The sequence below is a fragment of the Thunnus thynnus genome, chromosome 1 (genome assembly GCF_963924715.1).
Source record: "Thunnus thynnus chromosome 1, fThuThy2.1, whole genome shotgun sequence".
NCBI lineage: Eukaryota > Metazoa > Chordata > Actinopteri > Scombriformes > Scombridae > Thunnus > Thunnus thynnus.
In genome coordinates, this window is record NC_089517.1 from 34,889,322 (window position 1) to 34,903,778 (window position 14,457).

Here is a 14,457-nt window from a genome sequence, read left to right on the forward strand (position 1 = left end):
ATCCCTAACTGTTAACTCAGCAAGTTCAGAAATGACAGATGTGGAGGAGTCAAACACAAACCCACACAAATAAAGATCAGATTCCTGGATAATGTCAAAATCATGCATACAGGAATATAAATAACCAGGTTTATCTTTGTTCCATGTAAACATATCCTGGATATGATCAAAACCTGGATAGGAAAGGGATACTAGTGCACATGTTCTTTTTCAGACACCTGAACATGAGCCAGGTGCTCCAGCTTGGCGGCGTGAACGAGGACATCCCCTACATCTACCCTCAGCTCCAACACAAACACTTCACCGGCTGCATCCGTAATCTTATCGTGGACAGCAAGGTAACACACTTGTTCATGCAGCAATGACACACTTACACACCCATAACCACATAACCATTAGCACACCAGCATGCAAGTAAAGTCAAACTCACACCTGCACTCTAGCTGATAAATGGATTAATAACAGGTTTCAACATTCACTGTACCCTTGTGCTATGGAAGAGCTGTTTTTTTTAATGCTTTTAACTGTAACCTTAAAGCACTTTCAAATACTACACATGTGCACTCCAAGGGTGAAATGGAAGATGAACCTTTCCACTTCTGCCTAGTCTGACTTCAAGTCAAGACTTTAAGTAAAAGTCTACTGCTCTGTTGGAATTAAAAGTCAATGACTCCATACTCAACCATGACAATCTGAGTCCAACCGCAATAAAACCCAAATAATTTCTGCATGACCACAGGCTTCAGGTATGATAGCCTTGTGTCAACCCACTCCCTCCTAAAGCCTGAAATTTTTAGCTAAAATTGTATTTTCTGGTGCAGTTTTTAGCTAAGCATCTAGTAAACCCATGATGTGAGAAATTTTGCCCCTGCCAGACAAAACTGTCCTGTCTTGCCTGACATAACTGGTATTTAGTCAAGGACTTCTTAGACAGAATTTTAAATGATAAGGACTAGGTAAGATTTTTGATCCCTGATCTTCCAACAAAAGATACTGGAGAATGAGCAGGTAAATTAGAAATAAGATGTTTGTGGTTAAAGAGATTCTTGGCTTGCTGCTCAAAATACCGTTGTCACTTGCTGCTAGTGATAATGTCTTATGCATCTTTTCAAAAATAGCAATTACATTTTTTTAGACTTAAATTACACCTGGTATAAAATGCTCTACATTTTTGCATTCACCATATAAAAAAGGCAAGTGGGAGGGGAGAAAGGATTGTCATCCTTTATGACACTTTCATAGGAGGCAACAGAAACTCTGACAGGTTGTACTTTTCTGTAGTTGAGCCTGCAGTTGCATTGAACACTGCAGCAGAGACTACTTCACATTGGATAAGTGAAATGAGCAACTACTGGTAGGAGCAGACTCTTGCACTCTTTCAGTGAAGCTAAGTTTTTCAAATATAAGTGGAGTATCTTGGATAAATGCATACTCTTATTTTGAAATGAAGAGACATCACTGCAGCGTTGCACTGAACACACGTTTCCTCCCCTGACACAAATTCCAATATCTAAACTCAGGATGTTAGTAAAGGCAAAATATCAGTTCTTTTGAGATTTAAACTGCAAACCTCACTCTGTGGAAGTGATTGTGTTGATTTTTTTTTTTTTTACGTATAATGTAACATGAGATTGTAACCACACAGTGGAGACAACAATTTTATTGGCTCGTGCAGACTGTAATTCAGTTGTTCTAGGTGTTTTATAAAACTAAAAGTGTTTTAACAATCACAACAATGACTTAGTCAATGGATATGTAATGGAGATCGGTCACTTCTGGCTAATAACTGCTATGTTTATTGATTGTTATCTGCAGCTTATGTTGCAGTATCAGTAACCTACAGTGGTCTCTTTTTAACAAATACATATATATATACTTATATCATATATCATCATATCCAAACACACAAACAGATTCAGTGTGGATGTCCATAAATCCACTTAGCAGTGATATTAAAAAAGGCGCTGCTCATAACTACAGATTTTGCCTTAAAATCATGACATTTTGAATTTTCTTCAGTTTTCTTCTTCCATGGTCATAGTGGTGTTGGAACTGCTAATAGTTCATTCAGCAGGACTTTTCATGGTGACAATTTGCCAGAATGTAAATTAATATAAGCTGAAGAAATGGGACTAAGGTGTATTCCACAGCTAACCCTTTACTTTCTGCCTTTAAAACATTATTGGAACTGTAGATCTAAAACTTAGAACAAGTTTATTCACAAAAAAAGCCAAAGAATACAAATAGGAGTGACAAAATACATTAATATTATATTTTTTTGCAATCACTTTCTTTACATTATTAAGGTTCAGAATGTGCTATCAACATGGTTCTTATATGGCCCCTCTATTCATTCATATACAAATATTTTTCCTGTGTTGAAAACCTGTGGACGTGAAGGCAAAAAAAGTAAGTTTTAAATTGCACAAACTTTTTTTTTTTCTTAAAGTCTATTCTAAAATGTATAGTACATCTCACATCTAAATTCATGGTTTTTCTGAGTACCCCATCTTATTCTGAAAATAACTATGTATGGCATGTCTGTAAGACTTGTAGTGACTCTGCTAAAAGCCTGAAAATAAAGGGTCTGAAAACGGAGCGACAAAAGCCTGGGGTTCAAAGAGTTCAACTATCTGAATTATTTACCTGTTGTTTACAAAACAGACAAAAGTAGAAATAAAATGATTTGTCTACATTTAGGAAATTTACACTCATGTTGAAAAAAGGTTTCATACATATAAGTGCATAAATTACCAATCTCCATCTAAATGTCTTTTAGATAAAAATAATGACTTTGTGGGAAGGAGGCAGATATTCTGAAATAACACCAAATAACCGAGTTAGTTGGTTACTTAATGGACTAGTGGACTGACTGCATTAGTTCAAACCACTTTTATCTAGTAGTCTGTATAGAAGGAAGGAGCCACATGGTCTCCAGAGGTGCTGAATGGGGCTTTATGAATTGTAGTCTTGTTACCTCCACAAACACAATTTATCTGTATCACTTCAGTAGACCTTTAAACCTCTATTAAGCTGTTGAATCTCAACAGTAGGGATATAAAAGGATACAAGTTTCTCCTGCTGTAGAGTTAAAGGCTTGTAGTATCTTAGTTGGAGACATAGCAGGAGGCTGCACAAACACAATGTACTAATGAGAGTAATCTGCATGATGTGTGTAGGCGGACATGAGGATAATAAATCTCCAAAGAGCAAGCAACAGTGGGTGTACTGATGATTAATATTGTTGATGGACATGTTCTACCATTGTATGATTTTTTTTCTCTCTCTCTTATTTTTTTCCTGTGTTGGTGGTGTTTTTTTTTTATCACAGAAGGTGCTAATGTGTCACATTTGTTGCTATAGCAATATCATCTGTTTCACTTGAGGTGTGAGTGCCTGTGTTGTGGTAAAGGTATCTGAACTTGCTAGAAGCTCTTACTGTAACTGAACACTTATTATGGGTCAGTGTTTTCTTGTGTGTCTTTGTACATGTCTCCATATTTGTCTGTGATGTTATGTCTATGTCTCTGTTTGGTAACACTTTGCCCATGTCTATAATAAACAGCCATTATAAACATACTTATAATGTGTTATAACCTGCTTATGACACTGTATAATTATAGTTATAAGCACTCAGAAATATTCATAATGCTTTATAACAATAATCATAGCACATTATAAAGCATTTTATAATAATTTCTAAGGTCAAGCATCATAATACTTAATAGTTGCTGGTCACACTGAAATTTCCTTTGCAAGGATCATAGTGTATTATAATTCTCATAGTTGTAATACATTATAATCATTTTATAATGCATTATAATCACTGTTATAATGCATTATAATAAGTGAGAAAAATATCATTAAATCTATGTGTAGTGAAGGAGGTTGAACTCCAGTCTCCCAGACCAGAGACAGCTATGCTAACCAGTCAGCCAAAGAATGAAGCTGTTGATTATAATGCATTATAAAATGATTATAATGTATTTGAACTATGAGAATTATAATGGATGAAGAAGGGAGTAAACCAGTAGCATAGGCAGAAATCACAGTGTGGGCCTAGCCTATCCAAGACCAGTCGGTTCTGAAACGCATATGTTAACCAAATAGGCCATTACAACTATACTTGCCCGAATGCACCACAGTTTGATCATAAAAACCTTATACATCATCAGAGGTAATGTTTGTTACAGGCTTAAGACGAACATTCACAGCATCGAATAGCCTGGCACAGCGGCTACATATTCAAACACACACAGCTGACTGGCACGTCATTATTCAAGCGTATAGATAGAGGTACACTGGCACCAACATGGCACTTGAAAACAGCCTGGCACGGCAGCCACATACTGTAAACCACACACATGCACGCAAACACACACACACGCACACGCCTTCCCTGAGATGACATTTGTTCATCTGTTGTTGTGATTGACCAAAATAAAGTGTTATTTTTGGAAAATAAATGTACTTTTCTCCTTTTTTCATAGGAAAGTATATGCGGCCAATTTTAATCCATAACACAACAGATGTAACAATAATTGCTCATTTTAACGAATAAGAAAATACAAACAAATCATACGCAATAAAATAGATAAATTGTGCCTATTTTAAACTAAAAACAATTTGTACATTGTAGGTTAAATGTGGTCTAAGGTTAATATCAAAGTAAGTAAATATATAAAAGTAAGTGTGGATATATATATAGTGGGGTAGAGGTCATCATTGGAGAATCAGATGTGGCTCCGTCAGCAGCCCTTTCCTGGTTAAGGGCTGATTTAGCTGCCACGTACCTGTTGTTACTTGGCACTTGCAGAGAAGAAACTGGCACAGGAGTAGTCTCTTCTTCCTTCTCCTCACAACGTCTTTTTGTGATGCATTTAAGCAAACTGCTTTTTTCCCACCATACAAAGCAGCTACATTAAATTACTACAATAAATTTTAAGCATCTAGCTTGTGGAAAGTAGGCTTCCTTATGCAGTGCAGGAGCTGTACACTGAGTGCAAGAGGAGGCGCTGCTTGCAATCTGGCATTTGCAGAATGCATTGCCACTCATGAAAAACAAGAATTGTTTTATTTTTATTGGTTGCATAGTCACATTTGAAATTGACACAGTATTCATTGACTGCTATGGTCCAGCAAAAAAGGAAGCCTTCTGATTGGGTGGGCCTGAGTGGCTACTCACAAGGGGTAAACTGGACTGGACTGAAGTCAGGGCGAACATGAAGCTGTGTTTTGGAAAAGGGACAGGAAGAGATTTTTCGATTTTATAGTTGTTTCTGTTCTGGAGTTGGGTTTGTCCCCTCTGGCTGTCATTTGCCATCATCTATTTTTAACTCCCTCTATCCTTGTCCTGTCATGTCACTCTGCTTATCTTTCTCCCTTCAGCTCTCAGTCTGACATTACTGCTTTAAGTTTGTTTTTTATGTTGTGTCATCCCATTTTTATGGAGGTTTGCAGGTTTGCAGGGTTTAGACTAATGGCTTTTTGAATGGTAGTAACTTGAATTTGCAATGTTTTCTGTCAAAAAGTTTGTAGGAAAGCTTGTAACATGTTTTATAATAATCTGGACCCGTGTAGAAAGCATGTGTAGTCATTAAAGAAAAAATTGGGAAAATCACATCCTAGTTTTTATATTGCATTCATTTGGCAGATTCTCTTCTGCCCAAAGCGACTCAGATTGCTTTTCTTTAACATTCACACACATCAGGAGCAATGTAGGAGTTCAGTATCTTGCTCAAGGACACTTTAGTCAGAATGAGTCAAACCACCAAACTTACAATCAATTTCCAACTTGCTCTACCACCAGAGCAACAGCCAAAGACATCTTTCTGCTGTCAGACTACTGACAAAAAAGACCTGAACAAATGAGTGGAGAAACATAAGGCATGCAGGTGTTTCCATACAGGGCATGTGATTTTGGAGCAGCCAAATGAAGGAATATCTTGTTCTATGCCTGCAGTAGAGTTCCAAAGACTTGAACAATCTGTACTACATATATTTTTGTCATGTCACTTTCTTCAACACTTTGATAATCACAAATCTGAGTGGAATCTGCCTTGTTTTTCCAGGGCTACATGCAAATCAGGGTCGGTCCAACTCCAATCCAGAGAATGGTGGTAAAGCACCTTAATCTATTTGGTAACTACCAAAAAAGCCAGAGGAAGAAGAAGAAATTGCAAACTTTAGTGGTTTAGTTTCAGCCATAGACTGTATATAAAGATGGACATTGCGAGGTGTGATGTCACCTGTTGGTTTCCACTGGAGCCAGTTTGAAGCGCAAAGTTGAAGCTTATGGGTGGTGCCATCATTTCCGTTTGAGCCAGGACCTTCCACACAAGAAGTGCGGAGCCTTTCACACTCTGGAAACCCGCCCTGCTACCTCGAAAACACTAAGCGGTGAACACTTGGGCTAACATTAGCTACTTTAGCTAAATTGTGCTAACATGGCAGGTATCGTTATCAAGTTATGTTGAACTTACCGGAATCGAGTCAGAGAGCAGCAGGTGAGCTAACTGTCAATCACAGTTGTCAATCAAGCCCACACAGCAGACATTAAAGCTACTATAAGTCTTTAAATCTTAACAACAAAGCAATAATTTCCAAAATTGCTACCAGCACACTTATTAGAGAGTCCGGTGCTCACCGAACAGTGTCAGAGAAACACTGATTTTTTACTTGAAACAGCTTTATTCAGTATTTTTACCTGTTTTAATCCCCAAGTAGGTTTGCTTTTGGAGAGGAGGAGACGTCTGCAGATAATTCGGCTCCTGGTAGAAACCTGCTGAACATCTGGATCTTAAGTTATCAGAGAAACAAGCTGAGCGAACATTAGCAGCAGCTTGGCTAGCAGCCCCTACTGGATGTCCTGTGCCCGCTGAACAGCGTCAGAGAAATACCGAATTTTAATGTGAAAGTGCTTTATTCAGTGTTTTTACCTGTTTTAAGCACCAGGTCCTTTTGTTTTGGAGAGGAAGAGACCTCTGCGGATAAATCGGCTCCCAGTAAAAACATCCTTAATGATGAACACTGAAGTAATCCTATCCTGAAGAAGCTGGTTGACAATGAAGACAACTCCCATGATCCCACACTACTTCACAGCATCATCACACTCTATCTTTTGTTAATGTTTTGATTGAGAGACCCCTAGCAGCTGAAATGACATATTGTGCTTTTGAAACCATAATGAGTCGATAAAAAAATGATTGATTTAGTATATCCAGAGAGAATTTGACACTTTTTGGATGGCAGTCATTTGGAGCTAGAGATTCCTTGGAGCTGAAGTTTTAACACCTTACTAATACTCTTTAAACTGTTGGTTTTTCATTTAATTTGTCATCAACTGACTGCGTGTCACTCTCCATCATATTCCCTCCTCTTAGTTTAGACAGAGGTTGCTAAGAGATTTAGCCAGTTTTGTCTTCACAGCACGCTCACAGTTGCATACTTTATATTCTGGTCTAGAATTTGTTTTTCTCTTCCTATGTGCCGAGACATTTTTATGCCCAACACCTGAAATTAATCTTAGCAAATAGGGCAGCCTACGGTGTCTCTGTGTGAGGATGTGACACTCTTTGCTTTTGCAGCCACAATTTGTAATTTAAGCAGAAGCAGGTGTATTTTTGTGTTTTGCTCAGACAAACATCCACACACACACACACACAAACACACGCACACCACAGTGACACAGATGCACGTTCAAATCAATTGCAGATACCCCAGTGAGTCTTTCAGTCATTGATTGCTATTGTCTGTGTTTCAGTCCTTCGCAATCAACATGATCAGTCCACACCAAGCAGCCAGAGGAGCCTGAGCTTTTAAAGGTCAGCGACCAATAAGATGCCTCTTTGCTGGAGGTCACAGCCAATCAGCAGCTCCCTGGCGGAATAACTCACAGTCAGTTTTTACGATCCTTTGCATTCCTACGTCCTCGCCGCAGCACCAACAGAACTCATAAAGTTAGGGTTCACCAGAGAGGAGATTGAGCATATTAATGTCTTTTATGACATCCTTTTGTGAGGGACACAAATTTAGGCGTCCAAGGTTCCCCTGTCCTTTCAGCTCTCTGTGCAGTTGGCCATGCTGTTTGTCAGTTAGAAGACTGGTCCAGTGTTGGGTTTCATCACTGTGGGAAGAGCGTTAGAAAGAGTCTAGAGAGAGATGAGATGGGAAAAGAAGAGAATGCCCTTCAACACATTTGAAAGTTTTCTTCCTGAATTCTTTCATTTTCACTCTGTTTGACTGTATTTTCCTCTTTTCAATCTGTGACTCCCCCTCTGGCTGCTTACCCCCTTCATATGTGTACTGTGTCTTCCCCAATTCCCTTTCTCTGCTGTCACTTTGCTTTTTTGTTTCCTGTTTGTAAGCTACTTACTTATTGGCAACTCTTCCTTCTTCTCCTCTCAACTTCTCTCACCTCTTTCCCACTTTTTTCCTTATTTTTTAACACTGTATTCTCACCTCTTCTTTCTCCTGTTCTCTTTGTTCCTCCTTCCCCCTCTCATCTCATCTCACCTTATATCCCCCATCTCGCCTTCCTTTCCTCTTGACATCATCCTCTCTACGTTTACTACCCCATTGCCTCTCCTCTATCTCCTCCATTCAGCTGTATGATTTGGGCTCCCCGGCCGACTCCCAGTCCAGCTCTCCAGGCTGCCTGACCACTGATAGCAGCTGTGTCAACATGGGCTATCCGTCCTGTGGCCACCGGGGTCGCTGTCACGGTGAGTGGGGCTCCTTCAGCTGCCAGTGTGTGCCAGGATACGCAGGACACCAGTGTGAAGAGGGTAAGCCAAACTTATTTTGGACTATTGCATTAAAGGAAAACATCAAAACTGTGGTACTTTCTACCACTGACAACAAAATCATCCATGTGTCCCTGAAGGATGATTTTTTTGTCCATGGCTTGTAGCAAAGACTATGTTGATTGATAGCATGTAACACTTAGAAGTAACTGGTATTATCTTAGCACCGATGTTTCAAAAATTGTAAAATGAGTTTGTAGTCAATCTAAAGCAAAACGATGAGTAATATGTCAGTCTGGAAGTTTCATGTCAAAATGGCTGTAACTGATATTGTTTTATCATAAGAATGTTTCAGATGACAATGTGTAATGTGAGAGGTGTCGTTCATATTGATGAACCTACAGAGAATTATCACCTGACTCTGCAGCTCCCCTCAGCTTTTTGGAGCTTTATAGCAAGTTTTACTGATTAGCTTCCAACTTTACTGTTTTGGTTCACTCTTAGTGCTCTCATAGCATTGTTTTCAGCCTCAGCAGGAAGCTGTTTTCAGAGAAAAAGCTCTAAAAACCCACTTTACACTACCTGCTCAGCACCAAACGGCAAACAGACAGTTAGCAATTAGCCTGTGAACATAGTGCAGCATTTAGCAACTAAAGAGACATTTCCCTCAGGAGTTGGTAGAGAGCAAAAACAGAGCTAAAAGCAAGTGAATATTGCACCTACATTCACCAGGCGGACAGAAACACAACTCCAAATGAATGATAATGTTGTTCCGTAACTGCTGGACGTGGAAATAAACAACAATTCGCTAACAAGTTCAACATATCAACTTAAAAGGTGATAATACGTCAGTGTTAAGTTCAGAATTTGTTTCCGCTTCCCTCAAGTGGTCAAAAAATTTGTTACCACAGGCTTGAATGCTGCAATAAAAATCACTGTGCTGATAGATTCTCACCTGAAACAACTTTGGGAATTGGTGGTTACAATATACAAGCCATATACAGCAAAATAAGCACAGTATCACAGATGGAAATGACGTTTGTCTTGCTTAGTTATTAAATTAAAGAAGATAAAATGAGACACACTGACAGGTCATAGGCAGTTTTCTCTGACAGCACTAGGGCAGCAGAGCACGTCAATCCAGCTTTATCTTCATCATACAGTTTCAGTCAACATGTTTTGTAAAATGTAACCTAAATTGTCACAGAGAAAAAAGCCTGAGTAGACTACAGTCATTGTTGGATCTTTCCAACCAGGGTTAATTACTTTTATCACCCACTGCTGTTCCATGCCATCCTAGCATTAATGGTACACAATGCCATCTGCTTCTTGGCATCTTGTATGCAGGTGGTATGTACTCTATTTGCGAAACCATGCATATATAGGTCAAGCACTTGCCTTTATATTTTATCCAGTATGTTTCCTCAGAGGATTCTTCAGTACTGCTGTGTAATTCTTGTAAACAGAGAGCAGCATGTGGGCTTTTGGCATCGTCCATATTAAGGATCCATATGGCCTGAAGAAAGTAGCTCCTCTTGAGCCTTTCTGTGTTGGCTTTGTAGCTGTGGAAGTGTGTGCCTGACAACAGCGGTTTGAAGAGACTGTTGTTGGAGTGAGATGGGATCTTTAATGACCCTCCTCTCCCTGGTCCTGTACTGCCTGTTGCACACTTCCTTTAGATTGAGTACACCTCCATTGATGCTTTTTGCTGACCGCAGCACTATCTGCCTGGCTTAAGTCTTATTTTGTACTTGTCTTGTACTGCATGATGATGCTCCCTTACAGGATTCTCTCAAATTGTAGTGTAGACTATTGGAGGATTAAGGAGAATATTCAATCTCACATAATGGAAGTGCAGCAATACCTTCTTCGCTAGGCTTTGGAAAGTCAATTTTTTTAATGTATTTTTATTTTTTAAACACATTGCCAAAGATCTGTTTCCTCAACATCTTTTAGTCGGTGCAACAGCTCAGTGATTCTCATTTATTGTCCTCTATAAACACTGTCATGTCTCCAGTCAGCTACTAAAAGCTATAAGTAGACAGGCAAACTATCAATGATTAATCGAATAAGGGAATTTATGGATACATGAATGGAGGAATGTGAATGAATCACTCTCCATATGAATGGAATGACTCATATCTTTGAAAAAGCAACAAGCTCTGGAGACAGTTTTGGTTTTGGCAAACAATGGGCCAATCTTTGAAATAAAAAAGCAAATGTTTTGTGTATTCTTTAACATGATTCTCACACCCAGACTGTGTTCATGTTCATGTGATTTATCTGGTTACATTTTAGACGCAATTCCAACTGAAAACACAACCTGTGTGACTCCTGTAATCCTTGCCTCACATTCAGATTGTGCCTGAACACGCCAAGTATATTTACACCTGATATTAATGTTCATTTCTGCTACACATGTTAAATTTAACTTTCTCACAAAAGAGATCATAATATTTACATCCTCAGAGGTGTTCTCCAAGGAAACCTGGTGATGGAAAATAATGTCCGTAACAGCACTCAGAAATAAGCTCGGAAAAAAAAAACCATGTCTGTCCTTATGTCTCATTTGCAGGTTTATATGATTATTTACATCCAACAATCCCTTATTTGATAAATATCCCCATTTAAACTATCTTACTTCACCACATTCCTCTCTTCTATTCTCAACTTATCTATGAGTAAGGTAATGACATTAAGGTATATAATTCATAGTGTTAATATGAATTGATATCTACAAATCCCAAATGTCTGTGTGGGATTGGTAAACACAGTGTAAGCAGGAAAACATAAAATTGAATTTTGAGAGGACATGGCTGATCTGTTGCATATTGCATGCCAGGAATGAACCAAATATTTGACATTGCCTTCAAGCAGGATCTCACGAACCACTCAACTCAACTTAAAGTTGCATGGAAGAGAGACAAAGAGGGAGAGGTGTGGAAGAAAATTTAACTTGCATATGCTATGAGATGGAAGAATGGCTTCGAAAACATTTTAGCTGTGCTTGGTTTAGTCTGCCTGGCATGTAAAAAATCCACTTCTGGGAACATGGGTCTAAGAAAGAAGATCCAAGCATAACCCAAGCTAAACCACACATACATATTCTATCTTGTGTTTTTTGCATATTCTGCCCCGCCACCAGCTGTCTGCACACTGAGGGAATTTAAGGAGTTGTGAAACTGATTTATTTGAAGTTACTTGAGGTCACTTCTCTCTGGAATGAAGTGCCTTCTAAATGGATAGAATTTGATGTGTTACATTTAAAACTTTAATTGTGTTTATTCTCAATCACAGCACTATTTTACTGACTTGTGTTTGTGTATGTACCAACACCAGAGGTCCCAGAGTATTCCTTTGATGGGCACAGTCACTTGCACTACCAGCTGACGTCCCCACTGCCGGCCCGGAGGACGTGGGTTCAAGTTCTTGTTCGAACCCGCAAACACAGCAGCAGCATCCTCAGTCTGATCTCGAAGGAGCAGAGCGAATACCTGCGACTGGAGGTAAGTCTGCCTGAGTATATGTGTATGTATGCGTGTGTATGTGTGTGTGTGGGCAGACTGTGATGGAAGATTGTATGAAAGCTTGTCTCCTTAACTACAAAAATCATCTGTGGTTTTTGACATATTTTGGTTATGTGGGGAACAAATCTGCAGGTAATAGTGTGAAATTCTGAATATAGTGAATACGTCTTCCCTTCTGTCTTCTATCCTGCAAAGCAGCAGCAGTCATTTTGCTCTTGTCATAAACAACACTTAATGTATGTAGTGTTTCTAGTGCTGTCATGTAACTTCAGTTATTCAGTAGTCACAGAAAACTAGAGGCTGGTTGAAAAAAAGAAGCTATTGAAAACTATCACAACAAGTGACAGATATTTTTCCCAAACGTTCCTGTGTAAGTTAACCCTTTAAAGGAATTGTTCAACATTTTTGGGGAATTCTTTGCTTTATTTCCAAGATAGAGATTAAAAAATCGATATCAATGCCATGTCTTTGTGTTAAAGTTGAACTGAAATTTTGATTTCCCTCATTTTTTGTGTAAGGAAATATAAACTATACTATATAGAGTATATTTTTCTATTTTTCAAAACAGAATAAAAAGTTTTTGGACATATTTATGCAAACAATGTCTGAGCTTAAAGCCTGTGACTGGGCGTTTCCCTTGGCACTGGTGGAGTAACAAATGAGAGTCAGCATTGCTAGGAGACACATCAACAACTACACTCCATAATGTTTATCCTACAAATGTTGATACACAGCATTTTTATTTGATTTTTTTCACCTTTTCCAACAAGCTAACATAGCCTTGGTTATCAAACAGTAACGAGTTGTCTGTCTCTTTTACAACATTCAACAAGCAAGCTAGGCTGACAACCTCGGGCCTGTGTGGCTGTTGTAAGTGAAGTGATATTACAATCTGTTTGTCATGCCCGCCCACACATATATTGCACCAATCAAATTACTTACCTTACTTCATCAGTCATACAAAAAATTCACACCCCCTAGACAACAGTAATCTAGGGGGGTGTCACTGCAGAGAAATGAATAAAACCTCATTTTTTCTCTTTTTTTTTTACCATTTTCACCAAAAAACAACATGTCAAAACAAATACCAAGGATGTATATTCTCATTTCTTTTGTTTAATTTTAGTTTGACTTTAAGTATAAAGCTGTTTCAGACTAGCTTAGCATAAAGGGAGGGGAAATCATCTAGCTTGTTCTATCAAGAGTTAAACTGTTTGTCAAGAAATAGCTCCAGCACATAACTGGCATTTTTACATTTGTGTTTATGTACCGTTTAAACAAACAAGAATAAAGTGTGTTAATTTGTCAGCTTTAGAAGTTAGGGTAGGTTTATTTTTTGTCAATATACACAGAGCCAGGTCAGCTTTCTTTCAGCTACTAGTCTTTATGCTAAGTGTATGGCCCACTGATGAAAGCCTCTGCATTTGCATTATTATGAACTGCCTGTTGGTGGTGACGTTCCTGAGAAAAATCACAAGCAACACACAGTTAGTGACGCATTTTCCATCACCCAGCAGTGGTTGGTCCACAAGACGGAAAACGGAGCTAACGCAACAGACTCGCTCTTCAACTGCCAACTGATTGACGTCACACAGGTGACACTGTTTGGATCTCTGGGAAGTGAGGTCCAAAAACAGACCTGTAATTACCACTTATCACCATAGGTGCCGCCAGAGAGAACAAAACAGAGATCTTCGAGATTGTTACTTTAACGCAATGTCACGCTTTAGTTCTGTGTGTTGTCTAAATTTACTGTTGAAGAAAACAGAGGAAGTGATATAATGTATTAGCAGTAAAAATGTTTTTGGTTTGACACTGAAAGCACACTGCCAGGACTGAATACATTAAATGTATTATTTGGTTATTTGTCTTGAAGGCTTCATTTCTCCCACTCTTCTTTTCCTCTGGTTGCTCTGCTCACACTTGAATTGCTCTCTCATATTTGTTTATTTGCCAGCCTCCTTCTGTTGTTTTTTACCCTTCTTTTCCGCTCCTGACTTTCTTTCTGGTATCATGCGATACCTTCTCACCCCATGCTGCGACCACAGGTATTGATCAAACATCAGTGTCAAAAATGATGATAATTATCCATACCACAGCTGCTGTTACAGTACAACCTCTCCTCTGATCCCCATCTGTCATCCATCTGTCTCTCCTTCCTTCCATCCATCTATGCATTTACTCTT

General features: G+C 38.8%; 1 protein-coding gene across 1 annotated transcript in view; it reads left to right on the forward strand.

Moving 5' to 3' along the window:
- LOC137187452 (neural-cadherin-like) overlaps nt 1-14,457 on the forward strand; it is a 265,262-nt gene that overhangs the window by 193,355 nt on the left and 57,450 nt on the right. Inside the window, exons 29-31 of the mRNA XM_067596339.1 lie at nt 215-338; nt 8,606-8,786; nt 12,084-12,250. Of these exons, the coding sequence (XP_067452440.1) occupies nt 215-338; nt 8,606-8,786; nt 12,084-12,250 (472 nt within the window). The remainder of the gene's footprint in view (nt 1-214; nt 339-8,605; nt 8,787-12,083; nt 12,251-14,457) is intronic.